General features: G+C 49.3%; 1 protein-coding gene across 4 annotated transcripts; it reads left to right on the top strand.

Moving 5' to 3' along the window:
* Positions 1 to 2,555: 2,555 nt before the first annotated feature.
* On the top strand, positions 2,556 to 14,109 carry MFSD2A (MFSD2 lysolipid transporter A, lysophospholipid). 4 transcript variants are annotated; one of them, XR_009520564.1, is made up of 14 exons: positions 2,556 to 2,784; positions 4,225 to 4,353; positions 5,539 to 5,663; positions 9,249 to 9,372; positions 9,483 to 9,561; positions 9,925 to 10,082; positions 10,537 to 10,627; positions 10,740 to 10,861; positions 11,085 to 11,168; positions 11,714 to 11,797; positions 11,891 to 12,003; positions 12,449 to 12,592; positions 12,783 to 12,858; positions 13,641 to 14,109. XR_009520564.1 is itself a non-coding variant. In XM_060020010.1 (14 exons), exons 1-14 carry the CDS (start codon positions 2,692 to 2,694, stop codon positions 13,702 to 13,704), a joined length of 1,587 nt encoding a protein of 528 aa, XP_059875993.1. In that variant the 5' UTR covers positions 2,556 to 2,691; the 3' UTR covers positions 13,705 to 14,109. The 4 variants fall into 4 exon arrangements, 3 of the variants coding, with proteins under 3 accessions (XP_059875993.1, XP_059875999.1, XP_059876010.1); XM_060020010.1 differs by having other exon boundaries at positions 12,682 to 12,858; XM_060020016.1 differs by having other exon boundaries at positions 2,556 to 2,778; positions 12,682 to 12,858.
* Positions 14,110 to 25,434: the final 11,325 nt, after the last annotated feature.

Genomic DNA, 25,434 nt, shown 5'->3' on the forward strand with positions numbered 1-25,434 from the left:
TAAGCAAGATGACACTGTTGTTCTGTGAGCTTCAAGAAGGGGGAGACACTACACAAAGCAGAGGATGAGGGAGAGACCTGACTTGACCCTAGCTCCAGTGAAAAGGATCTGAATGATTTAGTTGACCACAACCTGATGGGAACTAATCATGGGAGAGAAAGGCTCCAAAGCCCAGCAGTCTTAGGCTGCATTAACAATGTGTCGTGTCCAGACTGGGGAAAATAATAGGCCTATTGTGTTGGCTTGGTCAGGCCATATCTGGAATCTTATATGCTATGCTGGCAGACTGGAACTGGGCCAGGAGGGGGGACCAGCCCAGCCTGGGCTCCCAGGCACTTGTGCTAAGCACTTCCCCTGCATTTTCTTGTTTCATATCCAAAACAGCTCTATTAGGTAGTCACTTAATATCTCCACCTTATACACAGGGAGGTTAACTGAGCTGCCCAGGATCAACCACACAGCTAGTAAACGGAGGAGCCTGGGGCTCTTCTGAATGGGCTACCCTTATGCTTGTACCTGAGGGAGGCTGAGCAGGCATCACTGAACACATCTGAGTCAGGCCCCCGCTAGTCAATGGGGATATGGCCGTGAAAAAGATGTGGTTCCTACCTTCCCAGAGCTCACGGTTTGGCAGGGGTCTAAATCACTTGTGTTGTAGCGTGATCCCATCGGACTGAGGATGTTAGCGCTGGAAGGGATCGTACAGTCACCTCAGCCAACTCAAGCCCAGAGAGGGGAAGAGACAGAACAGTGTCACACCACTCGTGGCAGAACCGTGGGGGCCAGTTCAGGCCCTTTTCACAGTATTCAGCTGCCTCATCTTGGCTCCCTTAGGCTCAGCAGTGGCCAAAATCTGTGTGCCAAGATGGGGATCTGCTAGGGCAGATGAGGAAGCTTGGTGTGGCCATCCTGGGGCAGCCAGACCTCATCTCTCCTGCTGGCAATCAGATTTTATGAAAGAAAAAAGGAAACTGACACTGAGCAACCACAGGCACAGGAGTGAGTAGCCTTGGAGCATCCCAGCAACCACTTCACTAGTCAGTCTCAACTGGCCCCCTCCCAGCCTCTTGAGTGCCTGGGAAGCCAGGGCTGATGGTGACATGAGGGGCCCAGAGGTGGTAGAAGACTTTTCTGGCATCTGGGTCTAGCCTCCCATCTTCTTTCTTTTTTATAAATTTATTTATTTTTGGCTGCGTTGGGTCTTTGTTGCCACATGCGGGCTTTGTCTAGTTGTGGCGAGTGGGGGCTACTCTTTGTTTCAGTGCATGGGCTCTAGGCACGTGGGCTTCAGTAGTTGTGGCACGCGGGCTCAGTAGTTGTGGCTCGAAGGCTCTAGAGCGCAGGCTCAGCAGTTGTGGCACACGGGCTTAGTTGCTCCATGGCATGTGGCATCTTCCCCGAGCAGGGATCGAACCTGTGTCCCCTGCATTGGCAGGTGGATTCTTAACCACTGTGCCACCAGATTATTCAGCACTCTTTCAAACCTTTCCTTGATTGTTTCAACCCAGAGCTTTGTATCTCCCAGGGCTTCTTTTTGGCCGTGCCACGCAGCTTGTGGGATCCCAGTTCCCCAACCAGGGATCCAGGGATTGAATTCTGGTCCTCGGCAGTGAAGGCACGGAGTCCCAACCACTGGACCGCCAGGAAATTCCCTCTCCCAGGGCTTCTTCTTGGGGAGACTGGTTTACCCTTCTCATAATTTTTGCTGAGAGGGATAGCACAGGGCTGTGGAGAGGGAAGGATGTGAAATGGGGCAAAACCTTATAGGCCTGCCTCTGCCACATGAGCGCTGTTTCATTTCTCTGAGTTTTCCTTCCCTCAGCTGTAAAATGGGGATAATAATAGCACCACCCTCACACGGTGGTTATGAGGGTTGAATTAGATCATGTTAAGCATGGAGGGAGCTCTCCGTAAAATGCCGCTGATATCATCATTGTGTGCTGATGGCTGTGGTCCCGACTCCTCTCCACAACTTAGGAGCTTCCTGCCGGCAGCGACTGCGACTGCGTTGCCTCGTCTTTCTCTCCCATCGCGAGGGCCCCACAGATGCCAATGTCGGGAAGAAGAAATGGTCCGTCTTGGAGGAGGGGTGAGGGGTGTCGGTTAGGAAAGTGTCAGCGCTATATGCTCCAGGTTTGGAGCAGAGGGAGACTCGAACTGACTCCAGACGTTAAAGGGGGCAGTAGGTTTCCAAGCCTCTGCCTTTCCTAGGCCTGGGGGTTGGAAGTCTTGGGGTGTAGATCTCACTCAGGTAGAACTCACTCTGGGGGACCTCGGGCAGGTCACTTATAGCCTTGGACCTCAGTTCCTCGTGCTTGTCAAGTGGGTCTCCGGCTTTAACCGCGGGGTTGCGCGGAGGCGCGCAGCCGGACGCGGGCTCCAGGCTGGAGAACGTGGCTTGGTGGCACAAGCCGCAGAGGGGTTTGGGCCGGCGGGAGGCCCGACGGGCTCCAGGATTGGCTGGCGGCGGTGTAGCAGAGCTCCAGGATTGGCCAGTTAGAGAGGGCAGGGCCCAACCTTTTAAGAGGCGCGTGGGGAGTGCAGTGAGCGAGTCAGCGGCGTTCGTAGCGGCGGCGGCGGCTACAACTACAACGCGAGCCCGGGCGGAGCGGAGGCCCGCGGAGCAGAGGAACATCGCGGAGCAGAGGAACATCCCGGCTTCCCGGTCCGGGGCGGCGTGGCCCGCGGCTCATGGCCAAAGGAGAGGGCGCCGAGAGCGGCTCCGCCGCGGGGCTGCTGCCCACGGGCATCCTCCAAGCCGGTGAACGCCCAGTCCAGGTGAAGGTGAGGGCCGGGCACCCCGGGTGGAGGGTCAAGGGTGGGCGGCAGGCTGAGGTGGGGCGTCACGGGATAAACCTGGTTCTGGGACACCTTGGGCTAAGCCGGGAACAGGAGGACCCAGAGGCAGGAGAGGGCCCTGGGGTGCCCTGGAGGCAGGCAGTGATGGAGAAGGTTTGTAGGCGCTGGCCCCCTTTTGCCCACCCCCCACTCTGGGTGTCTCTGGGGAGCGGCCCCACCGGCGGCTCCACGTTGTGCCCGGCTCCGCTCTGCCTAGTCGGTTTCCGTTCCTCTGTGACCAGACGCTTAATTTTGCTGCCCTAGACGCCAGAGAGACCCCAGAAATCTGGGAAGCCCAACTTGGTCCCAAATCTCTCATCCCCCTGCTCTCCACTCCCACATGCTACGCCTGCTTCTCAACTCCGCAGTGAGGGCCGCTCAAGTTCATTCATAAGAGCAAGGGCTCTGCTCTTAAAGGAGCCGCATTCCGCAGGCGTTTGTGTCAGTGTAGGTGTCGGCTCTCGCGCGGAGCTTTGCGCGTCTTGACCTTCGGCCCCATTCCCAGCTCTCTGGACATAATGAAGGACCCAATGACATCAGACGGCCCCAGGGAGGGATCCCAGGCAAAAGATATCTAGATATCTAGGAGGTGACTGCCTTTTCGTTTTAATTTTATTAACCGATCCTTGGAAGAAGCCTGGGAAAGCAATTATGCTGCTCCCGTGTATGAGTAATCTACTTTCCCTGGGCAACCTTAACCTCCCTAGTGCCCCACCCAGAGAGGGTCCAGCCCTGCACCTAGAGGACTTTCCTCTCCTCTCCAAGATTCTCTGGGAACTGGGGGAGGGGGACAGGGAGAGAGGGAGGGTAGGACAGCTCCTGGGTTTGCCTGAAGGTCTGGCTGCCTCCAGGGGCCAGGGAGGCTCTGGGACAGATGGAAGGAACAGCTGGGCCTAGAGCCAGCTGGGTTGGGCCCTTAGGGATCTCTAGAGCCCTCACCCAGTAGGCAGGTTCACTAGCCTCTGAATCAGGGCAGAAGCCAGGGCTGGGCTTAGGCAGCTCTTGGCGGCAAGAGGATTTTCAGGTTGTGGCAGCTGGTGCCAGGTGGGGACAGGTCCATTGCTGGCGCGTGCTCCCTCTCCAACTTGGAAACAAACAGAACTGAGGCCTTTGGAGGAGTCATTAAGTGAAGACGAGCTGATAAGGATCTGGGTTTGGGGTGGGGTGGCTTAGGGGCTACTTCCTCAGTATGGATTCCCCTTTTCCAGATTTTTAAGAACAGAGAATACCTTTCATTTCTTGTGGGAAGTGAGCTGTCCCTGGGTGGGAATAGGGCAAGGCAGACTTGTTCCTCCTGGCAAAGTTCCAGAGTTTCCTGTCTCTGGAAACTTCCAGGATGAAGGCCAGGATCGTGGATCTCTTTTCATTCTTTCCTCTTCTTCCCAGGAGTCGAAGAAGAAAAACCAGTTGTCCATTTGCAACAAACTTTGCTATGCAGTTGGGGGGACACCCTACCAGGTGACGGGTTGTGCCCTGGGGTTCTTCCTGCAGATCTACCTGTTGGATGTAGCTCAGGTGAGTGAGCTGAGCCCGCTAGGGCTCCTCCATCACCCCAAGGTGGGAGAGACTACGGACTCCAGGGTAGGGTCAGTTTCCCCATCTGTGAAATGGGACTGGGAATCCCTACTCTCCTGCCTCTCAGAGTCACAGCGGGTGAGAAATAAGAAGGCTTTGGAGAGTATCCAGAAGGGGAGTCTCTGCCCCAGGCCTCTTAGCTGGCAAGGTCAGCTCACTCCTCCTTGCCTGGCAAGAGCAACAGAGCCTGGAGGGGTAGGCAGTGGTGTGATAGAATGGAGCCCGCTGTGATGTTCTTAGAAGAGACTGGCACACAATACCCCCAGCTGGACAGCAGTAGCTGGCTTGGCTCAGGGGTTGGTGACTTTGCAAGCAAGGCATCTTGTATTCACTTAATAGATGGGGAAGCCTAAGCCCCAGAAAAGACAAATGACCTAATTTAAGCAGCTAGTTTTTGAGCAACTCCCATGGGCCAGGCCCTAAATGGGGTGCAAATAATGGGGAACCTGCTGTCAAAATGTAAGAAGTTAGAAAAGTCAGACTGGGGAAACTGCAGTGTGGGAGAGGCCTCTCCAGCTTCCTGGAGCGATAGTAATAGTAGAGCCTATTGATGGATGAGGAAGAGTCCAGAGAAACTGTCTATTTAGGCCTAGAAGGTTTGGGGGGAGGGGGATAGCTTGAATGGGTAGTGACAGTAACAGTCTACTTTTTCAACATTTTTTCTATTGATTTCTTTTTCCACATCCAAGATAGAGCTTGACCCTGTAAGATAGGGGTCATAACCCCATTATACAGATGGGGAAATTGAGGGCCACTGCGGTGACCCAGCAAATGCTATTTCTGATATCAGGTGGTTGGGGCTTGTGAGAGGGAGGCAAGGAACTGAATTCTGGATTCATTCTAATTGATGGGAGTGTTTTTCAAGGGCAGCGGAGGGGAGGACCTAGGGGGAAATATCTGGGAAAGTTTCCAAGGAGACACACAGTGCTACTTCTGTTGGGAAACTGTTGTTGTCATTATTAACAAGGCAAGTGATGATGCTTAAGGCCTGGGTGGGAGCAGTACAGGGTCCTAATGGCCAGGCTGAAGTAGGGAGGGAGCCCTGCCTTTGCCCATCGGTGAGGGTGGTTGTTGCCCATCAGTTGAAGGATGAGGAAGTCATCTTTTGCCTGTTCCCCATCCCAGGTGGATCCTTTCTCTGCTTCCATCATCCTGTTTGTGGGCCGAGCTTGGGATGCCATCACAGACCCCCTGGTGGGCTTCTGCATTAGCAAATCCCCCTGGACCCGCCTAGGCCGCCTCATGCCCTGGTGAGTAGAAAATGCTCCTTCTGAGGTGGTAGAAGGCGGGGCTTCTGCCATGTCTGCTACCCCGTGGTCCTTCCACATGGTTTGTCACAGGCTGGGGGGTGAGGAGGAGGAATGATGCAGAAACCCCAGCAAGGTCTCAGCTGCCCCAGGCATGGGCATTGGAACTCCTGCCAGTTCATACCCAGGCTGGCCGAATTGCTAGACTGAGCGGCTTCCCCTGGCCCAGGCCCCATTCCTCCCCAAGGTCCTTTTCCCTTCCATGAAGCTGGAATTCTAACTTCTCCCGCTCCATCACTTCCCATAATCGTTGAAAGGTTACACTCTGGAGCCAGCCTGCCTCATTTTGAATACCGACTTAGCCACTTAGAGCTGTACGACCTTGGGCAAGACATTTAACATCTCAGCCTCAAGTTTCTTCATCTGCAAAGTGGGGATAATGATTATGCCTGTCTCACAGGGTTGTGGTGAGAATTAAATTTTTTAATACGTAACGTGCTTAGAACCATTTCTGGCACTTATTAAGTATAATTTGGCACCCCTGCAGAGTGGCTCCTGGTGGAGGGGTAAGCGTGGAAGGTAAAACCCAGAAGGGACAGCATAACCTCTGGCTCCTTGGACCGTGAGAACTACCTTTTCCTTTGACACAGAGCCTACAGGCCTCAGCCTCAGGCTTTGAGGCAAGGCTGGGGGGTGGTGGTGCTACAGATCAGCTGGCAAAGGCAGGCGCGAGGGACAGGCTGACAGGCCAGGGCTCTGGCTCCCTCCAGGACATCCTGCTTGGTGGTTGGGGGGCGGGGGGGGACATGCCCCTTTCATCTCTAGCCCATCCAGGCTCGAGTGGGCGCCTTCCTGCCCCAGGGGCGCCCATACCTGGTCTCCGGCCTTCAAGGCCTTCAAAGCTCTTCCCACAGTCCCTGCCCCCCAGCACAGCTTCCTTTCCCACGAGGTCCCCCTCCCACTGAAATCCCGCCAGCCCCTGGCAAAGGCCCAGCTTGGGGCCTTTGATCCAAGCTTCAGGGCCAGTGGGCAGGAGAGTCTGCCTTACCTGCACAGGCTGCTGGGGTTCCCGGTGAGCCAGCCCCTGAGACTGGGCCTCGTACCCGCCCCCCTGGCAGCCACTCAGGGGCGGGGCTGAGCTGCCACATCTCCTCATAAGACACAGCCAATGGCAGGCAGCTGCCCGGGCCAGCCTGAAGCAGCAGCAGCAGTAATAGCAGCAGCCCGGGCCAGCCCGAAGCAGCAGCAGCCCGGGTTACTCCCAGCACATTTGGTTCCACAGCCCCGGCTGCTTGGATGGAGTGTTTGGGGAAGGCTGCCAGAGGAGCCCTGGTTCTCTGAGGATCTGGGAGGGGTGGGGTAGAGTAAGGGCGGGAGAGCAGAGGAAGCCCTCCCTTTGGGAGGTGAGATCTGAGGACGTCTCGCCCACGCAGGCACGTGCGGCAACCAGCTTGGTGAAGTAGCTGAGGGCCCTTCAGGCTGGTTTGTGATTCAGCACGTGGCCTCAGCTGTCAGGGTGAGAACTCCTGGCGACACCTCTGAGTGGTACCCCCACCCCTGTCTGAGCGCATGCTGAGGGCTGCCGTGTAACGTACATGACCCTCCTCTTCATCCACCCCCATTAGGACCTGGGACCTGGCACCCCTTCTGCTTTCGGTGTAGAAAGAGACTGGGCCTTCCAGGGCTCCTGAGCCCTGGGGCCCCCTCTCCCAGGCCTCAGACCAGTCCCTGCCCTCAGCCAGCATTTAAATCCTCCGTTTCAGACGAGGAAGACTCTGACGGAACACTTTCCTGGAGTTCCCGGCCACCCATTGAGAGGCAGAGTGTCAGCAGGGTCCCATGGGAGATGCAGCAGGGATGGATCTGAGGTCTGATTCCCAGCCCAGTGCTCTCGGCAGCTCCCTGAAGTCTCCCGCTGAGCTTTCCTGGTGTGATAATCACAGCAAACACTTGCTGTGTCCCAAGAACTGTTCTACATTTTAATATCAACTTAAGTCTCAAAACGACTTCAACCCTGTGAAATAGAGCCAAAGTCCTTACAATGGCCTATTGGGCCCTACATGACCTGGCACCCCATTTCCTGTCCAACCTCACTTCCTAATTCCATCTCCCATGCGCACGCCACTCTCTCTGGCCCCCTGGCCTCCTTCCTCCTCCCCAGGCCTGCTGGGGCACATTTCCCACCTGAGCCCTGTTGCCCCGCGACCTCTGCCAGGCCAACTGCCTCCTCTCATTCGAGGCCTGGCACAGAGGCCACCTTCTCAGTGAGGGCTACCTTGGCCACCTGCTTGTGAATCGTACCCACATACTCCCAATCCCCTTTAGCCTGCTTTCCTTCTTTTTTCTACAGCACTTAATCACCGTCTACTATGTTATGTAGCTTTTTTGGTGTGTGGTAGGATACACTATTTAAAAATTTTTTAATTTACCATTTTAGCCATTTTCAAGTGTACAATTCAGTGGCATTAAGTATAGTCACATTGTTGTGTGACCATCTCTCCAGAACTTGTTCCAAACTGAAACTCTGTACCCGTTAAACACTAACACCCCATTCCTTGCTCCCCTCCAGCCACTGGCAACCAACTACTTTCTGTCTGTGAATTTGACTAAGTGGGATCATGCCAGATTTGTCTTTCTGTGTCAGGCTGATTTCACTTAGCATAAGGTCTTCAAGTTTTATGTTGTAGCAAGTGTCAGAATTTCATTCCTTTTTAAGGCTGGATAGTATATATCTTATGTTTATTTTTTGTTTGCCAACTAGAATGTAAATTCCACGAGGGCAATGACTTGTCTGTTTTGTTTACTGATACGTCCCAAGTCATTAGAATAGTGCTCAGCACAGAGTTGACACTTGAATATTTCTTGAGTAAGTGTTGAAGGTAAGGTAGGTGCTATTACTATTATCGTTTGTAAACGATAATTTGGTAAAATGAACCTCAAAAGTTAAATAACTTGCCCCAGACCAAGTTATTTATAGTTACTGGTAGAGCCAGAACTGGATCCCGGAAGTGTGGCTCCAAAGGCCTTTTCACCATGGTTCTCTGCTGCCTTTCTATACTGATGCCGTGAAGTTGGACCATCCTGAGATCTAACTAGGATGGTGTGGGACTCACATGTGGGGAGGCACTGGACCCAGTCCTCCCCTCTGGCTGCTCCAGAAGCAACACCTTCACCTGGAGTTGGCCTCCCCCACTCCTGTGTATGCACACATGGGTGAGATCCCACTGGGATGTCTCCTCCCCCACTGCCTCCCTGCCCCACCATCTGAGGTCTTGGCCTGCATTCTCAGCCCCTCAGCCCATAGAAAGCCCCTGTCTTTGGAGCCTTCACACCTGGGGAGATGCAGGCAAGACTCAGGAGGGTCTGACCTCATACCCCATGCTCAGGACTGTAGGCTGGGGGCCCTGCCTCAGTGTGCCCTTCTGGGCTGGGCCATCAGTCCCTTCCCAGAGACCCTGGGGTGGGTACATCCAGGGGGATGAATTTCCTTCCTGCCGGGCACCCTGTGGGGCTGCAGAGCAGTCCAGCCTGGGCCCTGATCCTGGGGTTTTGGCATCCTGCCTCCACTCAAACCCTCCCCTTCCTCAGGATCATCTTCTCCACGCCCCTGGCCATCATCGCCTACTTCCTCATCTGGTTCGTGCCTGACTTCCAACAGGGCCAGACCCTGTGGTACTTGCTTTTCTACTGCCTCTTTGAGACGCTGGTCACGGTGAGTATGGGCAGGGGTGCGGGAAGTCCCTGGGGCCTCCGGGGTTGGTGCCCGAAGCCACATCTGTCTGTCCATCGTCTGACTGGCCGAGGGCCTCTCTTCCATGCCAGTGTTTCCACGTTCCCTACTCAGCTCTCACCATGTTCATCAGCACGGAACAGAGTGAGCGGGATTCTGCCACTGCGTATCGTAAGTCTCCCCAGCCCACTGAGCCCACCCACCAGGGACCCAGGGTCTCCACTCCCTGACCCTCCTACCATGTTTCTTCCCTTGTGGGCCCAGCTCCCTGCTCTTGGGAGTGGGTGTGAAACCATCTTAAAAATAACTTATTGCTCTGGTGAGACCAGGGAGGTGGAAGGACCAGGGAGAGGTCACATAGCGAGGCCATGAGTTTAGGCCAAGGTGCTGTCTACCCCAGTACCCAGTACCCATCCTATCTGGAGCTGCTACTATCGCCTGTGGCTAGAGCTGGGCTTATATCCATCTGACCTTCCTCCCTGGGGGCCCACAAGCCGTGCGGCCCCTCAAAAGGACTTGCTTTTTCCTGCTCAGGGATGACCGTGGAGGTATTAGGTACAGTGCTGGGCACAGCAATCCAGGGGCAGATTGTGGGCCAAGCACATACACCTTGTGTCCAGGACGCCAATGCTTCTACGGTAGCCTTGGAAGGTGTCAATCGCACGCAGAGCGCCACCTCACTCAGAGAAACGGTAAGGCCCTGGCAGGGCAGGGCTGGGGGAGATGAGGAACGATGGGGTGATTCTGCCATTATCCTCAAAATATTAATAATGGCTAGTGTTTGTAAATGTTGGGCATCTGTTATACAAAGTGTTAATGTGCCCACTTTGCAGATAAGGAAACTGAAGCACAGGGAGGCTAAATAATTTGTCCAGGGTAATCGAGCTAGTGAGTTGCAGAAACTAGATTTGGGGAGCTTTGAACTGTGGGCTCTCAGACTCCACAGCCTGGCCTTCTTAACCTTTTGTTCACCTGGACTTGGCCTTGGGAAGCAACAGCAGGCGCAGGCTGATTTTCCCATTTCGCGGATAGAGACAGTGAGGCCCACAGAGAAGGGACTGATCCAAGGTCATTGAGTAGAGCTGGTGGGAGCTGGGATGAAATCAGACTGACTGTTTCTCTATGTCACCTTTCCCCTCTTTACAGCAAAACGCATACCTGCTGGCGGCAGGGGTCATTGCCTCCATCTATGTCATCTGCGCTGTCATCCTGACCCTGGGCGTGCGGGAGCAGAGAGGTGAGGGGTCCTGGGGAAAGGCCCCAGCGTGGGGTGGTTTTGTCCCTTTGCCTGGGCCTCAGGCTTGGGGAGGGGCCTCTGCTCCTGCCTCACCGTCCCCTCTGGCCCCCAGAACCCTACGAGACTCAGCAGGCCAAGCCGATGCCCTTCTTTCAGGGCCTCCGGCTGGTCATGAGCCATGGCCCGTACATCAAGCTTATTGCCGGCTTCCTCTTCACCTCCTTGGCTTTCATGGTGAGTCGGGCCCTGATATGCTCAGCCTGGGCAGGAGGGGGTATGTGGAACGAGGGGCGGGGTAGGCCTCGGACTCAGGATGGGACAAAGCCCGAGGGACAGGTGGAATGGAGGCGGAGTGAGCAGGGGTCCCTGGAGCATAGGGAATGTCATGGAGGCTCAGCCCCAACTACATCACCTGTTTCCTTACCTTTCCTTCCCACCACGCTCTCCTGTCCCCCAGCTGGTGGAGGGGAACTTCGCTCTGTTTTGCACCTACACCTTGGGTTTTCGTAACGAATTCCAGAATCTGCTCCTGGCCATCATGGTGCGTGTGGGGCCCCGAGGGTGGCCGAAGTGGCTTAGGCTGCGAGATGGTTCTTTGGATATAGCCAGAGGACGTTTCCCAGACTGGCCCAAGGTCATGAGGGATGAGGGAGGCTTCTCAGAACCTTTGGATCTGACCTACCACTGCTTAGGTAGGACGATGAAAGAAAGAGTTTGGGTACATATATCAAATCTTTATGTTGTGCACCTTGAACTAGTACAATGTTATATGTCAATTGTATCTCAATTACACTGGGGGAAAAAGAAGAAAGGGTTTGGGGTTAGATGTTCAAGTAGAGAGCATAGCAAAAGCAAAGGTGTGGAAGCCAGAACTTCCGGAGCTCTGTGCTCAGAGAAGGCAGGAGATGAGATGGGGACTCGCCCTCAGCTCCCCTGAAGAGCCATCGGGTGCCTGTCCTCAACTGTCCAGATGATGTCATCTGTCTCTTGAGCAGGGCTGGGAGCACCTTTAGAGCCCTGGGAAGAGCAGAGGGTATTCCATGGCTCTAACCCACTTCCCTCTCCTCCCCCTTTGCCCATCCACAGTTCTCGGCCACAGTCACCATCCCCATCTGGCAGTGGTTCCTAACCCGGTTTGGCAAGAAGATGGCTGTGTACATTGGGATCTCAGTGAGTGGGGCTGAAGGACAGGGCCTGGGCTGACTTGGGGGCTACTGATGGGAGCTTCCCAGCTGACTCGTATTCCTGTGCCCGCTCCCCTAGTCAGCAGTGCCATTTCTCATCTTGGTGGCCCTCATGGAGAGTAACCTGATTGTCACATATGTGGTAGCTGTGGCAGCTGGCGTCAGTGTAGCAGCTGCCTTCTTACTACCCTGGTAAGTATATATAGGCCCACCGGGGTATGTTTCCCAGCCTCCCACCCCCCAGTTCTGAAGCTCCTTAGGGAGAATCCTGTGGGGCTTGTCTCCCTGCAGGCCATTCTGTGGGTCCAGGTTGGGGGTGGGGCAGGTCTTCCCAGTACAGTTGTACAGGTCGTGAACTGCACAACCACATCTAGTCAGGGTGGGAAATGGGGGCTTAGATCTAGCCTGCACTCTATACCTGCCTAGCTGAGCAACTAGATCTGGGGCTACTTCATCTTGGAGGAAAGGGCCGTCTTTTTTATTCACATGAAGTTGCCCACTCCTCATTGAACTGTGTGTGAGCTGTGGGACTGCAAACTCTCAGAGGACCACTCTTATTGACACGGACCACATGGGCTAGTGGAGGTCTGGGGTTGCTAGGCGGAAGGGTGCTCACGGCTGCCACCACCGTGTACAGGTCCATGCTGCCTGACGTCATTGATGACTTCCACTTGAAGCAGCCCCATATCCATGGGACCGAGCCCATCTTCTTCTCCTTCTATGTCTTCTTCACCAAGTTTGCCTCCGGAGTCTCCCTGGGCATCTCCACCCTCAGTCTGGAGTGAGTGGGGGGGAGTCTGGGCAGTGCTGGGCAGGGGTAGGTCCCAGGTGCCCCATCCTCACCACTCCCCTAACCACTGGGTCCCACAGCTTTACTGGGTACCAGACCCGTGGCTGCTCCCAGCCAGCACGTGTCAAGTTCACACTGAAGATGCTGGTGACCATGGCTCCCATAGTCCTCATCCTCATAGGCCTGCTGCTCTTTAAGCTGTACCCCATTGACGAGGAGAAGCGGCGGCAGAACAAGAAGGCCCTGCAGGCCCTGAGGTGAGTGGGGAAGGGACAGGGAGGTGGACGAGGAGACATCATCCAGTCTAAGCCCTCGGCTAGTACCTCCTGGGGCCAAAGCCAGATTTGCCTTCCACACATCTTCCTTGGACAGCTCCTCCTCTGCCCTTTCCCCCGGCTGATTCATCACCGTGGCCGTTAACATTTCTTGAACACAGGCTGCCTGCCTGGGCTGAGTGGTTTTACATTTATTAATTCAACAAGTACTTAATGGGACGCCTATGTGCCAGGCATTGCTCTAGTGAATGAAACAGATAAATCCCTGCCCTCAAGGAGTTTACATTGTAGAGAATGTACTCGTGATCTCCTATGGTCGTCCAACAACCTTGGGTGTCAGAGATGCCTATGATTCCCACTCTGCAGATGAAGACACTGAGGCTTAACCAGGAAGAGTGATAAGTGATAAGGGGCAGAGCTGGGGTTTGAGCCCTGGTGTTCTGACTCCAGAGCCCACACTCTTCACGGCTCTCCTGGTGTGCAGGAGCTCAGGTGCGGAGACCAGAGGGCAGGGTGGAGTGAGTTGCGCCAGCCCAGCTCGCCCAGGCCAGGGCGTGGTACTGGGGCTTGGGGTGCCTTGTGGGCTGCAAGAACAGCGAACAAACCTACCAGCAGTTTCTGGGCTGAGAGTGGGAGTGAGCAAACTACGTCCTGTGATTTAGACCAGCCTGGCAGCGAGCTAAGACCTCAGAGCCAAGATCCTGCGGGGAACAAGCAGGTGGGTGAGGGTGCTTCCTCCAGCCCATCTCCTCTGGCTTTTGCAGGGAAGAGGCCAGCAGCTCGGGGTGCTCTGACACAGACTCTACAGAACTAGCCAGAATCCTCTAGGGCCTGCTGGGTGGCCCGAAGCCACCATGCACAGGGCCTGGGTCGCCAGGCCAGATGAGGAATCTGGGCCTGCTTGCCTGCTCACTGAACAGCTGGTCTCCAGATGCCAGGAAGGGAGCCAAAGACTCAAGAGTGAGCGACTCAGGACGCCTCCTGTGCCCATCATGAGGCGGGCTGTTCACACAGCCACCAGCCTCCCTCTGCCCACCACAGGGGCCAAGCCCAGGGGCTGCTACTGTGAATATGCCACAAGGACTGATCGGGCCTAGCCCGGGACACTAATGTAGAAACGTTTTATACAGAGACTAATTAATAACTTAATGACCATGTACATAGCAGTCTGTGTGTTTGTATATGTCTGTGAGCTATTAATGTTATTAATTTTCATAAAAGCTGGGAAACGGAGCTGCCTGTTTTCTGTCTTTGTCCTGACACTGAGCCGTTCTGTGCCAAGGTGCAGAGAGTGAGGGAGCGCTCAGCCGCAGGTGCCCTGGGGGGCGAGAATGTGTGTGGAGGTGTGATAACAGCATCAGCTAACATTTACTAAACACCTGTCTGTACCAGGCCCAGGTGTGGAAGCTTTCCTCTCACTTTGCTGATGTTCTCACTTAATCCTGGGAACCATCCTGCTAGGCCAGGACTGTCCCCATTTTAAAGATGATGAGACTGAGCCCCAGTATTGAGAGGGACTTAGCTAAACTCACACAGCCAAAAGAGACCTAACTGGAGTAACATCCCGGGTCTTCGAGACTAGTACCTTAACCACTATCCATTGCTCCCCTGTGTCTGAGAGCGGCCAGTTTGCTCTGCTCAGGCCCGCATGCTCTGCTTCCCACCCTAGGCTTGCCTGAGCATGTGACGCTGGCTGTGCTGGGGCAGACTCTGTGACTGGGCCCCTGTGGGGTCCCCAGAGACCTGTGATTCTTCCTCCACCACCGATAATGACAGTGTTGGAAGGCGGGAATGTACCCAGCTGGGTGTATGTGTTGGTTGAGGGGAGGGGGTCTCACCACTGGTGGCGGGGAGGAGGATGGTGGGGAAGGCCTAGTTTGTAGCATTTGCCTATTTCCAAGCTGTAAATATTCTCACTATAGCCAATTTCAAGTTACCAGCAGTTGTTCTCTCCTGCAAAATTCCTGAAAATTTAATAATTTGCCCTCACAAGCTGGTAGGAACTTGCCTCAGCAAGTCATTGGGGGTTTTTTTTGGTTTTTTTTTTTTGCGGTACGCGGGCCTCTCACTGTTGTGGCCTCTCCCGTTGCAGAGCACAGGCTCCGGACGCGCAGGCTCAGTGGCCATGGCTCACGGGCCCAGCTGCTCCACGGCATGTGGGATCTTCCCAGACCGGGGCACGACCCCGTGTCCCCTGCATCGGCAGGCGGACTCTCAACCACTGTGCCACCAGGGAAGCCCCAAGTCATTGGGTTTTACACACTTAGATGAAACTCCAAAAAATGAGGAAAGCAACACTGGCAGGATCAAGAGGCTACCAATGCAACCTCTTTGTTTTATATCGTTGGATAAATGAGGCCCAGAGAAGAGACGTGCTTAGACGCTTTAGGCTTGCTTTTTACTTTGGGTTTGGGGCTTTTTTTTTTTTTTTGAGCTGGAGCTCCATTTTTTGGATGAAGTTCTACTCAACCACTTTTTTTTATTTATTTATTTATTTTATTTACTTATTTTTGGCTGCGTTGTGTCTTCCTTGCTGCGTGCAGGCTTTCTCTAGTTGTGGCGAGCGTGGGCTACTCTTCGTTGCAGTGTGTGGCCTTCTCGTTGCGGTGGCTTCTCTTGTCGCGGAGCGCAGGCTCTAAGGTGCGTGGGCTTCAGTAGTTGCAGCACGCGGGCTCAGTAGCTGTGGCGCACAGGCTCAGTAGTTGCGGAGCACGGGCTTAGTTGCTCCGCGGCATGTGGGATCTTCCCGGACCAGGGCTCAAACCCGTGTCCCCTGCATTGGCAGGCAGATTCTTAACCACTGCGCCACCAGGGAAGCCCTCAACCACTTTTTAAAATTTATAAAGTGTTAATAACAGGCACTGTTACACATGCTTAATAAATATCAATTTAATTAGTCCTCATAACTTCCCTCTGAGTGAGGTAGGTACATTTCCATTCAGTAGTTTTGCCACCACCAAGCCAGGTCCTGCTGCTGCCTTTGGAGCTGCCCTCAGGGTCAGAGGCTGCTCTGGTCTGACCTCCGTAGCTGGAGCGTTCAAGGACTCCAAGATGACATTTGCAGAGGTTCACTCACACCTCCCTTCTCCCTCCACTCTGATCAATAACCACCAAATCCCATCTTTAAAACAGAAATTTCCTAAACCACCCAAGCATACTTCTTTCCCATCCCTGCAATTACTTCTCAGGTCTTATCTTCTCTCACCTTGGATGATTATACCAGCATGCTCACTGGCTGACTGACTGATTTGATCTCAAATCAGATTTGATTCCTTCCGCAAGCTATCCAAGATAACCTAGTAGATTTCCTGTTTAGAAACTCCTTTGAGTCCCCATTGTCTTCAGGAGGAAATCCAAGACCCCTGCCGACTTCCCCAGCTCTAGATTTAGATGCAGCCCTTTTTGCAGGTCACCTGCCTGGCCCTGGAACACACCTCTAGCCCTTGGTCCCCTTGGCAGACACTGGTCCAGTGTGCCTTTGCTCCAGCATGCCTCTCGAAAGCTATGCCTGTCCCTTGCATCTTTGGGGCAGCTCTGGGAATCCATGCCCTCGTCATGGTCGCCCACACGGCGCCCAGGGCCAGGCATGGAGGGGAGGGGTGGGGCATGTGGAGCTGAATGAGTGAGCTAAGACTAGAGAGGGCTTTGTCAGCCAGACCCAACTCCCACTGACCCACTAGGAGGCTTCCCCGGTCTCAGTTTCCCTCCATTGTACCTTGGGGATTTAGAATTGAAAACCTTGCTTCTCCAGTTTCATGTTCACGGAAAGTGGTTCTCCTCAAAGACCCTTTGCTGACTCTTGGGGGTGTGATTTAGGAGGCTGGATAGGTGGGGGAAGTGGGAAAGCGATCTGGGATCCCAGGGACTCCTTGGATCATTGGCTGCTCCAGGTGCCTCTGGACAGCTCATACTTTCCTGTCCTTCGGGAGACGCTGCCACCTTGACTTCCTCTACGCTTGGATCCAGCAACACTACAACAAACCCTGCCTCTCCCTCTTCACTGTCCTTCTGCCCTCAGCCAGGCAAAGCACGTACCCCTCCACTCCACCCCTGCTGAGGACCAGATGTGGCTTTGACTCCACCTGCTGGAAGAAAGGGGAAACACCTTTTAACACTGCAAAGAAGGATTTCCGGATCTGTCCTTGACTGGCCCTAGGACCCTGGTTATCCATTTACGCAACAAATATTTATAATGGGCCTATTATGTGTCATGCATCGATTAGGCTCTGAGGATAGAGTGGTGAACAAAACAGAGCTTACATTCTTAGTGGGCACCAATGACAAATAAATGGACACGCACATAAGATAATTTCGGATTGCCATAAGCACCATGAAAGAAATAAGCAGGATGCACTAATAGAGGGAACTGGTGTGGAGGTTATTTTATTTATTTTATCTGGAGGTTATTTTAAATCAGATGCTCAGGAAAGAATGTTCTGAGAAAGTGATGTTTGAATCAAATCACAAAGGAGGAGAATTAGACAGACATTTGAAGAGCTTGGGGGAAAGTATTGCAGGTAGAAGCGACAGCTAGCATAAAAACCCAGAGGTAGGAAAGAACCTAGTGTATCTGAAGTACTGAAAGAACACTGTGCAGCCAGTGAGTCGTGAAGGAGAGGGTAGATGGTGTGACATGGATTTGGAGAGCTATGTGGGAACCAGCTCACCCAGGGCCTTGCAGCCCACAGTGAGAGTTTCAGTTCTATTTTGAGAGCAGCCAAAGCCATTGAAGAGGTTTAAAAATTGATTTACATTTCTACAAAATTGATTTACATTTCTAAAAAAGTGTAGGCAGAGGCAGATGGCACAGGGCTTTGTGAACCAAAAGGATTTTTCTCTTTATCCTAAGAGCAGACAGAAGCCATTGACAACTTTTAAGTAGGGGAACCATATGATGATTAAGAGTTTAGAAAGACTGTATCATCTGCTTTGTGGGGAAAGGATTGAAGGAAGTGAAAGTGGAAGCAGGATGACTAATGAAGAGGCTGCTCTTGAAATGTTCCTGGGTAATGAAGAGTACAAGACAGAGGTGGTGGCAGTGGAAACAGAAAGAAGACAGATTTGGTAGCTGTTTGGCCTGGATAGTTGACAGAGAAAGGGTGAGAGAGGGAGAGGGAAAGAGAGAAATGAAGGTGATGTCTAGATTTCTTTTTTTCTTAATAATTTTATTTATTTACTTTTGGCTGCATTGGGTCTTCATTGCTGTGCGTGGGATGTCTCTAGTTGAGGCAAGGGGTGCTACTCTTCGTTGTGATGAGAGGGCTTCTCAATGTGGTGGCTTCTCTTGTTGCATAGCATGGACTCTAGGCATGCAGGCTTCACTAGTTGTGGCACACAGGCTCAGTAGTTGTGGTGCACGGGCTTAGTTGCTCCACAGCTTGTGGGATCTTCCTGGACCAGGGCTCGAACACACGTCCCCTGCATTGGCAGCCAGATTCTTAACCACTGTACCACCAGGGAAGTCCAATGCCTAGATTTCTAATTTAGGGAACAGAGAGGGAGCAATAGAGGAGCTCCCTCCATAATAGAGGGAGCACTGGAGGAGGAGCAAGCTTGGGGGACAAAACAATTCATTTGTCACCTGTTTGTATCATTTTCATATAAAAAAAAAGGAAGAAATCACACTTAGAAATTCGACTAAATCAGAAACAAAGATATGCACTATCACTACTATTACTATGTAACCTTTCATTGGAGATATTAGCCAATGCAATTAGATAAAAAAAGAAATAAAATTGGAAAGTAGGTAAAATTATATTTATTTGCCAATGATTGTATTCCAAGAGAACCCAAGTGAATCAACTGAAAAACTCCTCTAAACAAGAAAAGTCCATAAGGATATGGGATATAAAAGATATGGGATATAAAATTAACATACAAATATCAATACAGAGAGGGCAGACAGCAGAAGGAAGAATTACAATTCTGCAGCATGTGGAGGGAAAACCACATTCACAGAAAGAGAGACAAAATGAAAAGACAGAGGATTTTGTACCAGATGAAGGAACAAGATAAAACCCAAGAAAAACAACTAAATGAAGAGGAGATAGGCAACCTTCCAGAAAAAGAATTCAGAATAATGATAGTGAAGATGATCCAGGACCTCAGAAAAAGAATGGAGGCAAAGATCGAGAAGATGCAAGAAATGTTTAACAAAGACCTAGAAGAATTAAAGAACAAACACCTAGAAGAATTAGAGAACAAACAAACAGAGATGAACAATACAATAACTGAAATGAAAAATACACTAGAAGGAATCAACAGCAGAATAACTGAGGCAGAAGAACGGATAAGTGACCCAGAAGACAGAATGGTGGAATTCACTGCTATGGAACAGAATAAAGAAAAAAGAATGAAAAGAAATGAAGACAGCCTAAGAGACCTCTGAGACAACATTAAATGCAACAACATTTGCATTATAGGTGTCCCAGAAGGAGAAGTGAGAGAGAAAGGACCAGAGAAAATATTTGAAGAGATTATTGTCAAAAACATCCCAAACATGGGAAAGGAAATAGCCACCCAAGTGCAGGAAGTGCAGAGAGTCCCAGGCAGGATAAAACCAAGGAGAAACACGGCGAGACACATAGTAATCAAATTGACAGAAATTAAAGACAAAGAAAACTTATTGAAAGCAACAAGGGAAAAACAACAAATAACATACAAGGGAACTCCCATAAGGCTAACAGCTGATTTCTCAGCAGCAACTCTACAAGCCAGAAGGGAGTGGCACAATATATTTAAAGTGGTGAAAGGGAAGACCCTACAACCAAGATTACTCTACCTGGCAAGGATCTCATTCAGATTCGATGGAGAAATCAAAAGCTTTACAGACAAGCAAAAGCTAAGAGAATTCAGCATCACAAAACCAGCTCTACAACAAATGCTAAAGGAACTTCTCTAAGTGTGAAACACAAGAGAAGAAAAGGACCTACACAAACAAACTCATAACAACTAAGAAAATGGTAATAGGAACATATGTATCAATAATTACCTTAAAAGTGAATAGATTAAATGCTCCAACCAAAAGACACAGGCTCACTGAATGGATACAAAAGCAAGAACCATATATACACTGTCTACAAGAGACCCACTTCAGACCTGGGGACATACAGACTGAAAGTGAGGGGATGGAAAAAGATATTCCATGCAAATGGAAATCAAAAAAAAAGCTAGAGTAGCAATACTCATATCAGATAAAATACACTTTAAAATAAAGAATGTTACAAGAGACAAAGAAGGACACTAGATAATGATTAAGGGATCAATCCAAGAAAAAGTTATAACAATTATAAATATATATGCACCCAGCATAGGAGCACCTCAATACATAAGGCAACTGCTAACAGCTATAAAAGAGGAAATCGACAGTAATACAATAATAGTGGGGGACTTCAACACCTCACTTACACCAACGGACAGATCATCCAGAGAGAAAAGTAATAAAGAAACACAAGTTTTAAATGACACAATAGACCAGATAGATTTAATTGACATTTATAGGACATTCCATCCAAAAACAGCAGATTACACTTTCTTCTCAAGTGCACACAGAACATCCTCCAGGATAGATCACATCTTGGGTAGCAAATCAAGCCTTGGTAAATTTAAGAAAATTGAAATCATGTCAAGCATCTTTTCTGACCACAATGCTACAAGATTAGAAATAAATTACAGGGAAAGAAATGTAAAAAACACAAACACATGGAGGCTAAACAATCACTTACCAAATAATCAAGAGATCACTGAAGAAATCAAAGAGGAAATCAAAAATACCTAGAGACAAATGACAATGAAAACATGACGATCCAAAACCTATGGGATGCAGCAAAAGCAGTTCTAAGAGGGAAGTTCATAGCAATACAAGCCTACCTCAAGAAACAAGAAAAATCTCAAATAAACAATCCAAACTTAAAGGAAGGTTAGAGAAAGGAACTAGAGAAAGAAGAAAAAACAAAACCCAAAGTTTGTAAAGGGAAAGAAATCATAATGATCAGAGCAGAAATAAATGAAATAGAAACAAAGAAAACAATAGCAAAGATCAATCAAACTAAAAGCTGGTTCTTTGAGAAGGTAAACAAAATTGATAAACCTTAGCCAGACTCATCAAGAAAAAGAGGGAGAGGACTCAAGTCAGTAAAATTAGAAATGAAAAAGGAGAAGTTACAACAGACACCACAGAAATACAAAGCATCTTAAGAGACTACTACAAGCAACTCTATGCCAATAAAATGGACAACCTGGAAGAAATGGACAAATTCTTAGAAAGGTATAACCTACCAAGACTGAACCAGGAAGCAATAGAAAATATGAACAGACCAATGACAAGCACTGAAATTGAAACTGTGATTAAAAATCTTCCAACAAACAAAAGTCCAGGACCAGATGGCTTCACAGGTGAACTCTATGAAACATTTAGAGAAGAGCTAACACCCATCCTTCTCAACTCTTCCAAAAACTGCCGAGGAAGGAACACTCCCAAACTCATTCTATGAGGCCACCATCACCCTGATACCAAAACCAGACAAAGATACTACAAAAAAAGAAAATTACAGACCAGTATCATGGATGAATATAGATGCAAAAACCCTCAACAAAATACCAGCAAACAGAATCCAACAACACATTAAAAGGATCATACACTATGATCAAGTGGGATTTATCCCAGGGATGCAAGGATTCTTCAATATATGCAAATCAGTGTGATACACCATGTTAACAAACTGAAGAATAAAAACCATATAATCATCTCAATAGATGCAGAAAAATCTTTTGACAAAATTCAACACCAATTTATGATAAAAACTCTCCAGAAAGTGGACATAGAGGAAACCTACCTCAACCTAATAAAGGCCATATATGAAAAACCCACAGCAAACGTCATTCTCAATGGTGATAAACTGAAAGCATTTCCTCTAAGTTCAGGAACAAGACAAGGATGTCCACTCTTATGACTATTATTCAACATAGATTTGGAAGTCCTAGCCACAGCAATCAGAGAAGAAAAAGAAATAAAAGGAATACAAATTGGAAAAGAAGAAGTAAAACTGTCACCGTTTGCAGGTGACATGATACTATACATAGAGAATCCTAAGGATGCCACCAGAAAACTACTAGAGCTAATCAGTGAATTTAGTAAAGTTGCAGGATACAAAACTAATGCACAGAAATCTCTTGCATTCCTATACACTAACAACAAAAGATCAGAAGGAGAAATTAAGGAAACAATCCCATTCACCATTGCAACAAAAAGAATAAAATACCTAGGAATAAACCTACCTAAGGAGGTAAAAGACCTGTACTCAGAAAACTATAAGACACTGATGAAAGAAATCAAAGATGAAACAAACAAATGGAGATATATACCATGTTCTTGGATTGGAAGAATCAATATTGTGAAAATGACTATACTACCCAAAGCAATCTACAGATTCAATGTAATCCCTATTAAACTACCAGTGACCTTTTTTACAGAACTAGAACAAAACATCTTAAAATTTGTATGGAGACACTAAAGACCCCGAATAGCCAAAGCAGCCTTGAGGGCAAAAAATGGAGCTGGAGAAATCAGACTCCCTGACTTCAGACTATACTACAAAGCTACAGTAATCAAGACAATATGGTATTGGCACAAAAACAGAAATATATATCAGTGGAACAGGATAGAAAGCCCAGAGATAAACCCACGCACCTGTGGTCAACTAATCTATGATGAAGGAGGCACAGATATACAGTGGAGAAAAGACAGTCTTTTCAATAAGTGGTGCTCAGAAAACTGGGCAGCTACATATAGAAGAATGAAATTAGAACACTCCCTAACACCATACACAAAAATAAACTAAAAATGGATTAGAGACTTAATGTAAGACCAGACACTATAAAACTCTTAGAGGAAAACATAGGAAGAACACTCTTTGACATAAATCACAGCAAGATCTTTTTTGATCCACCTCTTAGAGTAAGGGAAATAAAAACAAAAATAAACAAATGGGACCTAATAAAACTTAAAAGCTTTTGCAAAGCAAATGAAGCTGCAAACAAGACGAAAAGGCAACCCTCGGGATGGGAGAAAATATTTGCAAACGAATCAACAGACAAAGGATTAATCTCCAAAATATATAAACAGCTCAGCCAGCTCAAGACTAAGAAAACAAACAACCCAATCCAAAAATGGGCAGAAGACCTAAATAGACATTTCTCCAAAGAAGACATACAGATTGCCAACAAACACATGAAAGAATGCTCAACATCATTAATCATTAGAGAAATGCAAATCAAAACTACAATGCGATATCATATCACACCAGTCAGAATGGCCATCATAAAAAAATCTACAAACAATAAATGCTGGAGAGGGTGTGGAGAAAAGAGAACCCTCTTGCACTGTTGGTGGGAATGTAAATTGATACAGCCACTATGGAGAACAGTATGGAAGTTCCTTAAAAAAACAGAAATAGAACTACCATACGACCCAGCAGTCCCACTACTGGGCATATACCCTGAGAAAACCATAATTCAAAAAGGGTCATGTGGGCTTCCCTGGTGGCGTAGTGGTTGAGAATCCGCCTGCCAGTGCAGGGGGCATGGGTTTGAGCCCTGGTCTGGGAAGATCCCACATGCCATGGAGCAACTAAGCCCGTGTGCCACAACTACTGAGCCTGTGTTCTAGAGCCTGTGAGCCACAACTACTGAGCCCATGTGCCGCAACTACGGAAGCCCATGTGCCTACAGCCCATGCTCCACAACGAGAGAAGCCACTGCAATGAGAAGCCTGTGCACTGCAACGAAGAGTAGCCCCCGCTCTCCACAACTAGAGAAAGCCTGCACACAGCAACGAACACCCAACACAGCCAAAAATAAATAAATAAATAAAATAAATTTATTAAAAAAAAAAAAGGGTCATGTACCAGAATGTTCATTGCAGCTCTATTTACAATAGCCAGGACATGGAAGCAACCTTAAGTGTCCATCAGCAGATGAATGGGTAAAGAAGATGTGGCACATGTATACAATGGAATATTACTCAGCCATAAAAAGAAACGAAATTGAGCTATTTGTAATGAGGTGGATAGACCTAGCGTCTGTCATACAGAGTGAAGTAAGTCAGAAAGACAAAGACAAATACCGTATGCTAACACATATATATGGAATCTAAAAAAAAAAGAAGGTCATGAAAAACCTAGGGGCAAGATGGGAATAAAGACACAGACCTACTAGAGAATGGACTTGAGGACATGGGGAGGGGGCAGGGTAAGCTGGGACAAAGTAAGAGAGTGCTAGTGTATATATGGACATATATACACTACCAAATGTAAAATAGATAGTTAGTGGGAAGCAGTTGCATAGCACAGGGAGATCAGCTCGGTGCTTTGTGACCAGCTAGAAGGGTGGGATAGCATGGGTGGGAGGGAGACAAAAGGGGGAGGAGATATGGGGATATATGTATATGTATAACTGATTCACTTTGTTATAAAGCAGAAACTAACACACCATTGTAAAACAATTATACTCCAATAAAAATGTTAAAAAAACAAAACCACTGCATCGTTTGACATGATAACCACTACCATGTGTGGCTATTTGAATTTAAATGCAAAATAATTAAAATTAAATGAAAAAAATTCAGTTTCTCAGTCCTACTGGTTACATTTTAAGTTCTCAACAGCCACGTGTGCTTAGTGGTTATTGTATTCATGTAATTATAGAACATACCCATCATTGCACAAAGTTCTATTGTCCAGTGCTAAGTTAGAAGATAAGGGGAAAGAGAAGACCACACTTACGAGAGCAACAAATTACCTAGGAATAGGAAAAAAATAGCTCTCTGTTACACCACATGACCTATTTGGTCACAGACCCCCTGTCTAGACGGCTCTGTATTTCAGGTCACAGCCAAAGTCTCATCTCTTTGGGAATCTTCCCTGACTCTTCCAGGCTGACTCAGAGGTCACTCCAGTACCCACCAGTGCAACATACAGTTGATTCTCATTATTTGCAGATTCCGTGTTTGCAAATTTCCTACTTGCTAAAATTCATTTGTAACCCCAAGAAGCGGGGCAGGAGAGGGGAGAAGAAGGCAGCAGCAATGACAGAGGCGGTAGAGAACCAGGGAAGGTTTAGGACTGGGTGTTTTGGATGAGATCCAGAGCCTCTCTCTCTTTTTTTTTTTTCTTCAGCTAAGACAGCAAAAGAGATGATTTATTGTACACATGTTACATTCAGCCACAAGTGAGAACAGAACTAGTCCAGAATGTCAAAGGTCCAGGGCAAAGGACCAAAAGGGACCGTTTTGATACGAGCAAGGGGGTTCTCTCAAAGGTGGTCGAGGCGATCAGAATGGTCATCGATGTTCCAGATCCACTGAGACAAGTTCTAGACAGTAGGCAAGCAGTCCAATAATTTGTACCAGCGTCCCTGGCCTCTGGCTTCCCTTGTTTCTGCTCCTGTGGCTTTCTAGGGTCTCCCTCTTTTTCTCCAGGGCAGCTGTGAGAGGCAGGGTGGGGCTCACATCTCCAGGGCAATCAAGGAAGTGCCCGATTGCTATGGCCTAAAGTGCTTTCC

Source organism: Delphinus delphis, chromosome 1 (assembly GCF_949987515.2).
Source record: "Delphinus delphis chromosome 1, mDelDel1.2, whole genome shotgun sequence".
Classification (NCBI taxonomy): domain Eukaryota; kingdom Metazoa; phylum Chordata; class Mammalia; order Artiodactyla; family Delphinidae; genus Delphinus; species Delphinus delphis.

Excerpts from the sequence above, each read along its gene's own strand:
- MFSD2A (XM_060020010.1), top strand. The coding sequence starts at position 2,692 with ATGGCCAAAGGAGAGGGCGCCGAGAGCGGCTCCGCCGCGGGGCTGCTG. Across the intron at positions 9,562-9,924 it reads GGATTCTGCCACTGCGTATC|GGATGACCGTGGAGGTATTA; the intron begins GTAAGTCTCCCC and ends TTTCCTGCTCAG. Across the intron at positions 11,798-11,890 it reads CTGTGTACATTGGGATCTCA|TCAGCAGTGCCATTTCTCAT; the intron begins GTGAGTGGGGCT and ends CCGCTCCCCTAG.